This window comes from Eulemur rufifrons, chromosome 30 (genome assembly GCF_041146395.1).
Source record: "Eulemur rufifrons isolate Redbay chromosome 30, OSU_ERuf_1, whole genome shotgun sequence".
Classification (NCBI taxonomy): Eukaryota; Metazoa; Chordata; class Mammalia; order Primates; family Lemuridae; genus Eulemur; species Eulemur rufifrons.
This window is the reverse complement of record NC_091012.1, coordinates 131,403,272-131,418,182: the sequence shown is the minus strand read 5'-3', so window position 1 is coordinate 131,418,182 and position 14,911 is coordinate 131,403,272. Positions and strand designations below refer to the sequence as shown.

At 41.3% G+C, this 14,911-nt stretch overlaps 1 protein-coding gene across 1 annotated transcript in view; it reads left to right on the top strand.

Moving 5' to 3' along the window:
- The window catches only part of SYAP1 (synapse associated protein 1), a 31,739-nt gene extending 19,353 nt beyond the window's left edge, over positions 1–12,386 (top strand). The window contains exons 6-9 of the mRNA XM_069463154.1: positions 5,571–5,719; positions 7,381–7,439; positions 7,891–8,038; positions 10,799–12,386. Coding sequence (XP_069319255.1) covers positions 5,571–5,719; positions 7,381–7,439; positions 7,891–8,038; positions 10,799–10,926 — 484 coding nt within the window. The 3' untranslated portion in view covers positions 10,927–12,386. The remainder of the gene's footprint in view (positions 1–5,570; positions 5,720–7,380; positions 7,440–7,890; positions 8,039–10,798) is intronic.
- Positions 12,387–14,911: the final 2,525 nt, after the last annotated feature.

The window sequence follows — 14,911 nt, the reverse complement described above, 5'->3', positions numbered from 1 at the left end:
CAAAATAGATTGCTATTTGCCCATTGACCTTTTAGCTTCTACTGTCCTTCCCTCTCCCATTCTCTTTGTCCTTGTGGTTTGATCGATGTAATTTCTTTTCTGATATTTTCATGGCATTTTCAGAGGGAGCACAGATGAACACGTGTTCGTTTCCCTATGTTTAGCTGGCTACATAGAGGTTTTAACAAATATTTGCTAGACTTTTGGTTCACACAGCAGCACAGGTTTTCCGTCTGTGTGGGAACACCACTTTGGAACTGTTCTTCCAGGCTCAGAAAATACAGTTATATATTAGGTCATTAAATATGAAATGTCCACTTTCAAATCAAGTGCAGTTTATCATATATCAAACAAGAAGCAGTACAATTAATCAAAATATGTGCCTAAACTATCAACACAATTTTGCCCTCTTAACGGTAGGTTGTTCATGCCAGCAGCAAAGAAGCCTAGAGAGCGAGTGGTGATGAAATCGCAAAAGGTATTTTCCACAGCTTGTTGAGAATTGAATATTTTTCCTTGCAAGAAGTGGTCGTTGAAGACCATTTGAATCACCCTGGGCCACATGTTGGGCTCATTGCTATGACGCATCAAGAGGCCCTGAGTCGCTGGGGCCTGTGGCTCCTGGGAGGCAGTTTGCTGTGCATAGTTTTGGGTTTTAACAATTCTGGACCCCCTCTTGCTGCTGACACTAATTTTAGAGTTTTTGAAAGCTTCAGGGGATTGGTATTTGGCAATTAGTGTTTCTAATTTGTCAAAAGTTAAGTAAGCTGTCCTTCAAGTACTTCAATATAATTCCAGTTTCCTACTGCTAATTTTGTTCAAGGTGACTTAGAAATTATGGTTATTTTTTATGAGCCCTTAAATGTTAGAAATGCTTAGTGAAGTGTTTATGGATGAAAGAATATAATGCCTGGCATTTACCTTGAAATATTCCACCCACCACCCAAAGAAAAGCCTGTGTGCAAGGGAGAGGGAATAGATGGAACACGGCTGACAAAATGCTGATAATCGTGGTAGGTAGGTCACTGGTGCGTGGGTGCATGGCTCTAGTCTCTCCACTTGTGTTTTGTTGAAAATTTCCATAATAAAACAAAACAGCAATGAGTCATCACACACAAACATAGGGGCTTCTGGACTTTTCTTCCCTGACACATAGAAGTGCAACTTTGATCCTTTGAGATACTTTTTCTGAACAGAAGCCATCATTAACCGGGAATACTTTGGAAAACAGAACAACACTTGCTCTATATTTCAAAATGCATATTAGTATGTTAGCACTTCCCTATGACAGCCTGATGACTGAGATGGGGTACATCACAGGCACCCTCCGAGGCCCTCATTCTAACAGTAGGGAAATCACAAGTCCTTTCCCCCCTCAGGCTGTGACATTTGCCCAGTTTTTCCCAGAGAATGTTCACAGGATACTGATGCCTTAAGATAGTCCATGAAAGCATAAGTAGTGAGATAAATGTTCAGGAGTTGCTATGCTCCATGAATTTCTTTATCAGAGGACTTTTCAGAACCTTCGTATATCATCTGTACTGTGACTCCTCCCCAGAGGGTGACATAGAATATTTCTGCAATATGCCTCTATGATCACCTCTTCTTATATCAAGAGGGAGAGACTTTGGAAAAGAAAGCAGTCCATAGGCTGGGCGTGGTGGCTCACGCCTGTAATCCTAGCACTCTGGGAGGCCGAGGCGGGAGGATCGCTCAAGGTCAGGAGTTCAAGACCAGCCTGAGCAAGAGCGAGACCCCGTCTCTACTAAAAATAGAAAGAAATTAGCTGAACAACTAAAAATATATAGAAAAAACTAGCCGGGTATGGTGGTGCATGCCTGTAGTCCCAGCTACTTGGGAGGCTGAGGCAGGAGGATTGCTTGAGCCCAGGACTTTGAGTTTGCTGTGAACTAGGCTGACGCCACGGCACTCTAGCCTGGGCAACAGAGTGAGACTCTGTCTAAAAAAAAAAAAGAAAGAAAAGAAAGAAAGAAAGCAGTCCAAGTGTTTGTTTTTATTAATCAAGAAAATAAACATTGCTCGTGATCCACCATAGATACCCAGTACACCTAAGTTTCATTTTGTACATTTCATAGAGCTGAGAATTAAATGTGGTCTTGAAGATATTTAGGCAGCCCAGTAACTCATGGGAAGGCTGATTTCACTTTTATATGGTTCTGATGTTATGGTTTAAGACCCTGGAACTTATCAGTTCCCCCAAGTGTCTTAGTCTCTGTACCCCTCTCCATCCCGGTGATTCACCTCTAAATACCTTTTGGTTTGTCAGTGTCATTGTTAAAATGAGTTCTCAGGAGTGAATGTGACAATGTTGCAGAAGAGCACACCATAGCATATCTTGTGTGCTTTTTAATGCAGCCTAAGATTTCATTAGCTCTTTTAGCAGCTGCATTATACAGTTTGCTCAGCTAAACCTGACGGTCAACACAACCCTTTATGAACTGCTGATAAGCCAGGTCTCATTCTTGCTGAACTACTTCCAAGAGATCTTACAAGAAAGAGAATTGTGTGGCCATATAAGTTTGGGAAATGCTGCTTGGCCTGTATTACAGACTTCACAAGGGAGAGGTGATTATTCTTGTGACCATCTATGATGGCAGACAACTTGTCTTATTCATCTCTGAATCCCCCCCACACACAGCCTGATGTGTGTGGCACTTGGAAAATGTTGGTGGAATTAATAAAAGAAAATATGGGCCATATGGCAGCAAATTCCATCTGGTTACCTGGCCTAGCCTAGCTTATGTAGGTAATCTTGCATTTTGTCTCTGTCACTTGCAAAGCTAGCTTCCAGGCCCAGCTTCACCATTCATAGATGTGACAACCGTGCATTCTGATGTCTCATCTAAGGAAAGCCCTGTCCAGATTCATAGGCTTGAATCTCAGTGTGTTCTGCTAGTTCTCTCTAATTTGCTTCTACTCCTTCGGAGTCTTTTTCTGTCATGCTTTCTTCCTCCATTTTCCCCTCATTGTAAGAACCCTGTATCCCTTCTAATAAGCCAGGGGGTAGAGAGGCATTTTCACATCCTTTTGCCATTTCTACTGGCAAATAAAAACATTTTTAAAACATAAAATGAGTGGCTCCTCCAGGGAACAACAAATTTAAAAAACCCAATGGAACTGTACACACCCTGCAGGTCACCAAAGCCCTTGCTTAGGTGTCCTTGGTTTGGGGATGTGTGTGTGCATGTTTGTGTGCATGTATATATTTTATGTTTTCATTTAGTCTTGTTTTGTCTTCCACCCTGGCGGTTTTTTTGTTTGTTTGTTTGTTTTTGTTTTGGTTTTGGTTGTTTGTTTGTTTGTTTGTTTCTTTTTTGAGACAGTCTTGCTCTGTCACCCAGGCTAGAGTACCATGGCATCAGCCTAGCTCACAGCAACCTCAAACTCCTGGGCTCCTGCCTCAGCCTACTAAGTAGCTGGACTACAGGCGCTACCATGCCCAGCTAATTTTTCCTATTTTTAGTAGAGATGGGGGTCTCAGGCTGGTCTCGAACTCCTGACCTCAAGTGATCCTCCCGCCTCAGCCTCCCAGAGTGCTGGGATTATGGGCGTGAGCCACTGCGCCCGGCCTGAGATTTTTATTTAATTGCTCTGAGATAACATAGTCATCAATGGGTTGTTATTATTTTGAAACACTCACAAGCTCACAGAAAGGTTGGAGGTACAATATAAAGGACTTTTTTCCAAATCCTTTGAGACCTGATGCCCCATCACTCTCAAATGGGTTAGTGTATATCTCCTACAAACATTCTCCACATGACCACGGTGTGCCCATCCAAATCAGGAGATGCTCATTTACACATTATTACCATCTAATTCTCAGACCCTAGTCACGTTTTTCCATTTGTCCCAATAATGCCCTTTTCAGAAGAGTCCAGTTCAGACTTAGAGGTTGCAATTGGTTTTCATGTCTTGTCAGTCTCCTTTTGTCTGTCACATCCTCTCAGGCAGCACATGCTGCCATTTGTCCCATTACTGTTCACATATGGGTCACTTGATGAAGGTGACCCAAGTTTCTCACAAAACCTCTATAAAGTTACTTTCTGTAAAGTTACTCTTTTCCTCTTTGAAAGTAATTAGTATTTTGTGGGGAGGTACATTGTAACTGTAAATATTCCATTTCTCATCAAACTTACCATGTATTCATTTATTTACATCTGTATGGACTCATGCAATGGGTTATAATCCGTTGCTATTGTTATTTATTTTCATGCTCAATTTATCACCAGTTTGGCTAGTGGGAGCCTGTTCAAATGACTTCTGTGTCCTTTTAACTCATTCCCATCATTGTTCGAATGTTTTCTTGCTTTCTGGCACAAGATAATCCAGGCTTATCTTTTTGTTTTCCCTGCTCTAACCTTGGAATCTGCCATTTATCCAGAGAGCTCTGGTTCCTTTTAGTGGAAATGGTACCTTGAAAGATCTGGGTGCTAGGTGTCCTTATTGCCATTGGAGTGTCACTACTCCATGCCCTCTCAGTGGACACAGCTAGGGAATGTGTGTGTGCTCGTTTGTGTCTAGATGGAATGAAAACCATGTGATCACAGTGCCATCTCATGACGGGGCTCAGTCTCATGTTTTCCTTTTCCATGTTTGTAACTCCCTTCTCTGACAGCGAGAAAGTATTTTTACTGACTCCATCAATGCCCCTGTGTGCAACCAGTCTCCCATTTTTGCCACCACTCATTCCTCTGCTCAGACACCCTTCTCTCCCCAGTTGGTTCTCACTCTCCATTCCAGGCCAGCCCCCTGTGTGGACACTTACTTATCCCATGTGGGCACCAACACCCCACACCAGGTGATTCTAATACATAGGCAAGTTTGAGAACCACTGAGACTTCTCAGGTTGAACTGCGCTTCGGTCTTTTTAGCAACCATCTCGCGCCTCATTGCTCACTCTTACTGCTTGCTGGTTATTAACAAGCTGCCAAGCATTTCATAAGGAGCAACGCCCACAATGTTTTCTTCTCACTGCTGGGAAGCATTGAATCCACTGGGAAACAGCAGATGATTGGTGGAGTATGGGCTCTGCTTCTGCTCTCCCAGGTTGATCGTGCTGCTTTCACAACCATACCCTGTTTTCCTCTGCTGAGGGCAGCGTTGCTGTCATTAAGATACCAAGAAGTGCTAAGGTTTTGTTGGCATTCCGTAATTTGTCATTTGCTGCTGTGGAGAAGATAGCTGTTCTGTTTAATCTGTTGTATGCAGCTTTCAGTTCTAAAGCCAATGTGAATCTCCTTTGAACCTTACTAGGCTTTGAAAGTGCTCCTAAAAATCATCTATTCCAGAGCCAGGTGCCCTGGCACACACCTGTAGTCCAAACTACCCAGAAGGCTGAGGCAGGAAGATCACTAGAGACCAGGAGTTCAAGGCTGCAGTGAGCTATGCTTGTGCCTGTGAACAACCACTGCACTCCAGCCTGGGCAACATAGCGAGACACCATCTCTAAAAAAATAAATAAGAATATTCCAGTTTCCTCTGCAACAAATAACCCCTGCGTGCACTTGTCTGCATACGTTCTCAAATGTGTTATTGTCTGTCTTTCAAAGCGTGAAGGAAGAAGTGTTCTGGAGGAACTACTTCTACCGCGTCTCCCTGATTAAGCAGTCGGCCCAGCTCACCGCCCTGGCTGCCCAGCAGCAGGCAGCGGAAAAGGAGGAAAAAGGCAACGGCAGACAGGAGGACTCGCCGCTCACAGGTACTTTCCAAGGACAAGACAGCACTCTACCAAAGAAGTAGTCTTCTTTTTTTTTTTTTTAAATTAACCAACAGATCAATGAAAAAAAAAAACAGTTGCTATTAACGTAGAGACTCGAATAAGCTTGACTTCTTGTATGTACCAGAAATGTTCATCATCTTACAGAAAAATTCTTTTTTCCCAGAGAAAATCAATTTTCTCTTGTTCACCTCTCTCTGACCCAGCTCACACATATCTTCTCCAAGCTTTTTTTGACTTTGCTATCTCCTTTCTCATTCCTTGGATGCATTTTGGTTTTTTGCATTGTTTTTAAGAGGCAGAGTCTTGCTCTGTTGTCCAGGCTGGAGTGCAGTGGCGTGATCACAGCTCACTGCAGCCTCGAACTCCTGGGCTCGAGCGATCCTCCCACGTCAGCCTCCTGAGTAGTAGCTGGGATCATAGGCACGCCCCAACCACACCCAGTGGGGTTCTTTGGGGGGCGAGGAGGTTGTTTTGTTTTGTTTTGTTTCTTCTTATTTCTCTCTCAAATGTCAGTCATCTTCCCACCTCTCTTTTTTGTCCCTTTACCCTGTGACTTTTTATATCTTCTGTCTTCCATTCTGATTCAGTCATCTCCTTTTTGTTTCTCAGTCTTTCTTTCAACCTGATGCTTCCTCGGTACATGTATTCCGTACAGCAGAACAAAACTCCGCTCCACTCCAAGTTCCAAGTGTCCAGCTTTGAGCTAGGCACTAGTAAACATTTGACACTTTGTTATTGTGACACTTTACCCCTGGCTGTGGGGGAAAGCGCTTTACAATATCGGCAGCTATTTGAGAGCTGTAATGATAATTCAGATAAGAAATGGGTTTTGTGTCATATTTAAAATTTTTAGTGTGTACCTGCTGTGTATAGGTAGGTTCTAATTACAACTGGACGTTTATCCTGCAAGAAGTGGGGTAATATAATTCATGGAATTTTAAATGATTAAGCAAAACAGGTATAGGTTGTACAGACTACTAGGAGAGGATCTGACACTGCATTTAGGGTCAGGGAAATGTAATGAAGTTGCTCTACACAGGAAAATTTGTCATTTTGTATATAGATGTTAACGTGTATCCCAATTGTCTGTCATTCTTTAGCATTTATATTAATTTTATTGGAAAATGCCATTTTATCAAATACTGCCTGTTTAACAAAATGAATTTAAGGCAGTATTCAGTAAATACTGTCCATCTAGTTAAGGTTAATGAATAGCAAACAAGGCCCATGAGAAAGAGGAGATGTGATTGAGCATTGCATTTTCCTGTGCACTTTCTAGCATTCGTGGCAACAGGGAAACTTGATAAATAACTTAACTCTCATTATCCTAAAAGAAAATGCAGAACTATTCTTCAGTGAATTTTGCTAACACTGAAGTCAAAAATTATTTCCTGCTAGAAATTTTATATAAGGGGCATGGACTATGATGACACATTAAAAATATCCCCAAAAGTAAGAAGTTGAGATGGTTTCCCATGGCTATTTCTTATAATAAGTTAAGAAAAGCTGAAAGCATAACATAAAAGCTCATTTCTGAAAATTATTTAGTATTATCATACTGTGGATATTTTAGCTGTGATTATAATATGTATTCAGAACTGAATCAAGCAATTATTGTCTCTTTTATTCTCACTTCTTAGAGGCAGTACGGCCCAAAACACCACCTGTTGTAATCAAATCTCAGCTTAAAACTCAAGAGGTAATACAGTTTTACATTGTACCTAGCAGTTGATGTCTGGAAATGAAGTAAATGTGTTAATTATCTCTGATACCATTTAAAACTACTTGTGAATATGGGTCTTATCTGTTTTGAAGAAGTGTCCAGTACTTGAATAGTTAAGGATCTACAGCTGAGACGTAAGGCAATTTACTGACATATATAATTCTAGATGTGCTCATCAGGGATTAGAGAGAATGGTTGGAGTGATTCAAGCTGTGAGTGAGAATAACAGCCTTAGGTGGTAATTCATTTAGTTACTAAGCAACTGTGCAAGTTAGAAGGTTGGAGAGCAGTGATCATGTCTTACAGCTAGCAGAGGAAGGAAATGAAAATTGGCCTGCCTTAGATTGTGAGGCTACCATAAACCAGAATTCTAACACATAAATGTTGCCTAGGAAACCGTCTCAAGAGCTCATTTGTTGCATTTCAGGATGAGGAAGAAATTTCTACTAGCCCAGGTGTGTCTGAGTTTGTCAGTGATGCCTTTGATGCCTGTAACCTAAATCAGGAAGATCTGAGGAAAGAAATGGAACAGCTAGTGCTTGACAAAAAGCAAGAGAAGACAGCTGTGCTGGAAGGTAAACAACAAAATGAAATCAACTGTTCTTTTCCGTAATTCCAAAGTCGATTGTAGAAAATTGTTATTCTGAAGCCAGTGTACAAAAATGTTGTAAATTTTGCATCAAAATGTATTCTCTGTTCCACACTAGAAGGTGGAGGAGTCTAGCAAACATGGCCTGACCTCACATCCCTCTGCCTTAAGCACTCACAGAAGTGGGTCAAGGGGTTTGGGAGTCTGGTTTGACCATAGAGCTCCTCTGGTGAAACCCCAAATGTAGAAGGAAGAGCCTGAGACTTGGAGAGGTTAAGCTATTTGCCCCAAGGCACCTTAGCCCCAAGGACCTGTGAGCAGGAATGGGGAGAGCACATGCATGTGGAGATGTTGCCCTCCAGCCTGCTGCTTTCAAAGCTGACATTCTGCTTGGCTACAGATATATACATAGAAGATTTTTTTTTCCATCTGCTGCATGCAGAAAGAGCATCGCTTCTGGGAAGGAGCAGGCTGCCTTTAGAAAACAAATTTTAAAGAAAGAGCTAGAGGGGGCTGCTTTCTTTGGCCCATCAGGACAAGTTCCTGGCTTTCTACTGGATGAAAGCAAAGGATTGGATTAGTCATCATCAGATGAAGCGCATTTCCTGAAGCCTTCTCAGACGTACAGCATGTCCAGGAAGCCAGCTGTTCCCACAGGGAGATAAAGAGCACCAGCTAGAAAAGTAGCCTTCAAAGTTGAACCCGAACCCTGTTTGCAGGCTGCGGAGGGACTCTGGAGGAGAAGATGGTGGGGGAAGGGAATTGAGTGGGGAAGTGAAAACCTGGGCTCTTTACACCCCTCAGACCCCACCACTCCTGTCTGGTTTCTGCTAAGAGATGACTGCTGGCCACCACAGAAGGAAGGAAGGAGGGCGTGAGCCCCGTGTGTTGCAGGCAATAGCTAGAGCACGCTTTGCACAGGTTCCCTTTTTACTGGTGATGACACTAGTAACAGGCCCCACTGGAGACCGGAAGCAGCCCTGGGTTAGGATTCATAAGGCACTGGCCAGCTGCTCCAGGTGAGCTGTTCTTTCTCTGAGTTCCTGCCCAAGTTATAACTCAGGTCACTTAATTGTCTTTTATATGTTATATGTCTTGGCTCCCCAGATAAAATTCTAAGCTCCTCAAGGGCTGTTACAACCCTTTCTATTCCCCCACATTACCTAACATGGAGCTGAGCAATTAGCACTCAGTAAGCACCTAATAAATATTTGCAAAATTTGTGGTTTCCAACACAACACACAGTGTGTTTTCTTTTCCTTTGAGGTTGCAGCTGCAGAACAATTCAAACATTTTGGTTTTGTTTGTAGCTACTAAGTTTAAAGTTTATTTTTAAAAGATGGAAGTAAATCTTAGTTTTACCTTTTTAAATACCAAGTTTGTTTTCTCACTGTTTTATAACACTACATAGCAGATGCGTTATTCTACACAGATGCACACACACACACACACACACACACACACACAGAGGCATATTGAGTATCCACAGGGAAAACTGCAGCTCTAAGTCTCAACATGGAAGACCAGCGTGAGAGCTGCAGATGGAGCACCATGGGAGAGTCCAGGCTTCGGCAAGAGACTGCCTGACTTCAGATCCTGGTGTGTGTTGCCACTCCGGGGAGACAGGATCTTTGTCTGCACAGTGATTAAGCATAGGCCATGGAGCCTGCAGATCTGGTTCCATCCTCATATGTGTCACTGTCAAGTAGTATGATCTTGGGCAAGTTGCTTAACCTCTCTAAGCCTCCATTTCCCCTTCCATAAGACGTGGCTAATAGTGGTGTCTGGTCCATGGATTGTGCTAAGGATCAAAAGAATGCTACAGAAAAAGCAGTTAGGCCAGTGCCCAGCCTGGTAAGTACTTAATAAATGTTAGCTGTTTTGCTACCATCATCATCACTGGTGGTGGTAAAATTAATTTGCAAGCAAATATTATCAACTATCATTTAAATAAAACAGCCAGGTACAGTGGCTCATACCTGTAATCCTAGCACTTTGGGAGGCCGAGGCAGGAGGATCGCTTGAGCCCAGGGGTTTGAGGCTGCAGTGAGCTAGGCTGATGCCACTGCATTCTAGCCTGGGTGACAGAGCGAGACGCTGTCTCATAAATGAATGAATAAATGAATAAATGAAAAAGCAGAGGCCTGGGTAAAGCAAAATAACACCCAAAATTTATTGGCAACATCTGATATCTTTGCTTTTACATTAACAAATTTGTCTTTTTTTTTTTTTTTGTTGAGACAGAGTCTCACTTTGTTGCCCAGGCTAGAGTGAGTGCCGTGGCGTCAGCTTAGCTCACAGCAACCTCAAACTCCTGGGCTCAAGCGATCCTACTGCCTCAGCCTCCCGAGTAGCTGGGACTACAGGCATGCGCCACTATGCCCGGCTAATTTTTTCTATATAGATTTTTAGGTGTCCATATAATGTGTTTCTATTTTTAGTAGAGACGGGGTCTCGCTCAGGCTGGTCTCGAACTCCTGACCTTGAGCAATCCACCCGCCTCGGCCTCCCAGAGTGCTAGGATTACAGGCGTGAGCCACCGCGCCCGGCCCAAATTTGTCTTTTTAATTATATTTCTCTTTGGTCACTATTAAAATTTGTTCAGTTTGAGTGCACACAGTGATGAAGCCTGAGACATTAAAAATTACGGTGGCTAGGACTTTACGTAGGTTGTTGAAGTTGACTGAATTGTTCACACCAGCATTGTGAGTTCAGAGAGAATCTTTTCCTTCTTTGTTTCTTGTAGAGGATTCTGCAGATTGGGAAAAAGAACTACAACAGGAACTTCAAGAATATGAAGTGGTGACAGAATCAGAGAAACGAGATGAAAACTGGGATAAGGAAATAGAGAAAATGCTTCAAGAAGAAAATTAGCTGTTTCCCAAAATAAAAGAATAATCGTTAACATTCTGCAAACTGACATTAAATTCTAGATGTTGACACTTATTGAATCAAGAAGGCACAAAAGATTATAACTATGAAATTCAAAATTATTCTTTCTTTAAGCTGAAACTTGCCTCTTCTACTTTAAAAAAGTATATAGAACAGTTGTTCAAATAATCAAGGGATGTTTTATGTAACATTTCCTTAATATAAATCAAGTTAGAGATGTTCTTGTAGGTGGTATGGATATCTTTGCCACAAAAACACAAGTAAAATTTTAGAGTTCTGTTTTCCATGAGGGCAAAAATATAATTTATTCTTCAGCTGTGGTTTTCTAAATATTTGTACTCCTAATTGCATTTTCCTTTATACATGGACGTTCAAGTACTTACCTAATGGGTTAATCACTATCAAAATGACCAAATTATACCAAAGAACTTAACAGGAAGCACTTTTAGAACTATTTTCTTGCTAGATATTTTCTAAAATTCCATCTGAAGCCAATAGATAAAATAATTAAGTTGATTTTAATGAAATAAACACCACACAATTTGACATTAAGAAATATTGTGCAAAAATATTTCATTTTCTCTGGGGCCTTTTAGCTTCTTCCTTTTTTTTTTCTTTTTTATTAACTATAATACAAATTTCACATCACAGTTTCTGTAGACAGTGGGGGCCTTCCATCCTTTTTGTAATAATAGCCTTCAAAAACCCATTCACCTTAAATTGTGTTCTTGTTTTAATCATTACCACATATAAATGTTTTAGCTTTGTCTTAAACTGTCACCCTTTATAAAACTATGTTCCTCTGAGTACAACTTCTAGAACTTTATTGATTTATCCTACTTGTATTCTGCTACACCAGCAGGCACGTGTTCATAGAGTATGATTATATTAAAAGAACAAGATGGTTTAATATCGGAAAACTTCCTAAGCATTTGCTTTCCAAACCTTTCATATTTTTCAAGGAGGTTTTATGTCATAAAAGGGAATAGAATTAAAATGTTTCTTTGTAAGAAAGATGTACATATTTATATACTTCACCCCATAAAAATTAGTCTGTAGTCATCTGGCAAGGTATAGTCAACAAGAGAACTGGGTATGGGTACAAGCATTACTCTTGTTTATAGTTTGGGATATGCGCATGCAAATGAGCCAGACTGTCCCAGCTGGAGTCATTGGGTTATAGCAACAAACTCATGTGTTTCGTGAAAACACTGACCCCATTATCAAAAGCTTTCCACTTGTGGTGCCACAGTTGCTTATTACTGAGTTAGGGTTCAGAGATGACCGGCAACTTCTGAAATAGTCTTATTGAAGGGAAAAGTTTCTTTTTTAAAAAAAATAGAGTTTGCTGGAGGAAAAGAAACATGTTAAATGTTTTTAAGCAGATCAGGAAGTGACAATGCTTGGCTCTTAGTATATGCACTAAAATTCTTACTGATGAATATTGTATAAACACAAAAAAAGCAGAGGTTTCAGAGAAAGAAAACTAAAATAACAATAGAGGTATGTTACGCTTGTTACTATCAATTTTACATGATACTTTTATTGTGTTTAAAAACAACCTGATTGTGCATTGCCCTGTGAAAATAAAAGGATAAAATAAGACTTAGTACAGACTGTAGGAATACAGTTGTGCTGTATTTTTATGGATTCATCAAGGAGTAAAATGTTCTGCACTAGTAAATTACACAGGTAACCAAAGTGTTATTCCTTTGAAGCTGCAGTCCCCAAATAGCCTGCAGGTGCTCCCCAGGCTATGAACCAATACTAGGGACTGGTACTGGTCTGTGGCCTGTTAGGGACCAGGCCACACAGCAGGAGGTGAGCCTCAGGCCAGGGAAGCTTCAACTGTATTTACAGCCGCTCCCCATTGCTCGCCTCACCACATAAGCTCCGCCTCCTGTCTGATCAGCAGTGGTTAGATTCTCATAAGAGCAAGAACTCTACTGTAAACTGCACACAGGAGGAATCTAGGTTGCTCACTCCTAATGAGAATCTAATGCCTGATGAGCTGAGGTGGAGCTGAGGCAGTGATGCTAGCCCTGGGGAGCAGCTGCAAATAGAGATTATCATTAGCAGTGAGGTTTGACTGCACAATAAATGTAATGTGTTTGAATCCTCCCAAAACCATTCCCCCCCCCCCCCGGGTGGAAAATTTGTCTTCCATGAAACCAGTCCCTGGTGCCAAAGAGGTTGAGGACTGCTGCTTTAAAGGGCAAAATAATTTCTCACCATGTCTGGTGAAAAATTCTAAGTATTTATTATGTACCTAGGGGTTAGCCAACAAGACAAACTGAGCATAAAAACATGTAAACTTCATTGAATGTTAAAATATAAGCATTTCATCATGCTGTGGAGATTATACCTCACTACCCAGAGAATGACTCAGGAACCAGTGTGGCTTGGCCCTGCCCCAGGAGTTTGTTAGAAATGCCCCAGGCCAACAACCCCAGACCTGCTGATGTTACCAAGAACTTCCAGGGTGTGAGAATGGACTTTACCATTTGGAAAGCACTGGTCTAATAAGCTCTAAGTGTAGCTGAGGTTTCTGGTGTTTTGTTTTGTTTTGTTTTGTTTGTATAAATGTCAGGGCTACACATGCAGTTTTGTTACATGGATATATTACATAGTGGTAAAGTCTGGGCTTTTAGTGTGACAATCAGCCGAATAATGTACATTGTATCTATTAAGTGATTTCTCATCCCTCCCACCCTTCTGAGTCTCCAATGGCTGTCATTCCTCACTCTGTGTCCATGTGTACACATTATTTAGCTCCCACTCACAGGTGAGAACATGGGGTGTTATTTGTCTGTTTCTGAATTGTATCCCTTAAGATAATGAATTGTATCCCTCCAGGCCCACAGTGGCTCACACCTGTGATCCCAGCACTTTGGGAGGCTGAGGCAGGAGGATGGAGGCAGGAGGATCGCTTCAGCCCAGGAGTTCAAGACCAGCCTGAGCAAAAGCAAGACTCTGTCTCTACTAAAAATATTATGGAAAAAAAACAAAATTAGCCAGGTGTGGTGGTGCGCCTGTAGTCCCAGCTACTTGGGAGGCTGAGGCAGACGATCCCTTGAGCCCAGGAGTTTGAGGTTTCAGTGAACTATAATGATGCCACTGCACTCTACCCAGAGTGAAACTCTCAAAAAAATAAAAAAACTTAAAAAAAAATTAAAAAGATAATGGCTTCCATCAGGTTGCTGCAAAAGACATAATTTCATTTTTTTGTGGCTGAACAAGTATTCCATTGTATATATTCTGGTGCTTTTTAGTTTTTTACCCTTCCACTAGATGTCCTTGGACAGCAGAGTGTTTCTAGTTGGCATTACAGGCCTCTCCTCTGAGGTTCCAGTTTCCACACCGCCAAAATTAAGGGGACCTAAGCTTCCAGATTGGGTGCATTCAGGGTGGTATTGCCATAGACTCTAACATCATACGTTTCAAAGGAAAATGACTATTCCATGAAATGCAGAAGCAAGACTCTCTGAGAACTGTTTTACATCATTCACGAGCGTTCTCTGAGGTACTTAACCCGATGTGCCTTGGAGGCTGAACAGGATGATGATGCTGTGTCTGATGTGTTTATACACATGAGATCAAATAACTGAAATGATTTAAGAGGTTATGTAGCATCAAATCAAACTAAGCCTTTACAGCCTATTTTTAGGTTCATAGAGTGAATATTATACAAGAATTAACAATATTTTTTTCTCTGTAGCTGTGGCAGTTTGTGACAAGCAAGTGAATCCTCAGTTGAGCTGCCACTCTTAGTATAAGGTTGTACTCTGCTTACAGCAAACTCACAATGTCAGAATCTCCTTCTCAAAAGTGGTAACTTATGCAAATGGAAAATCACAATTGGTAATTTTTGAAAAGTTAAACTAGAGAAGCTTATCTTTCCAAAGATAAAGCAGCAGTTATACTTCATATACTGCTTTAAGATGCACGGTTGTAACCAAGGTGATTT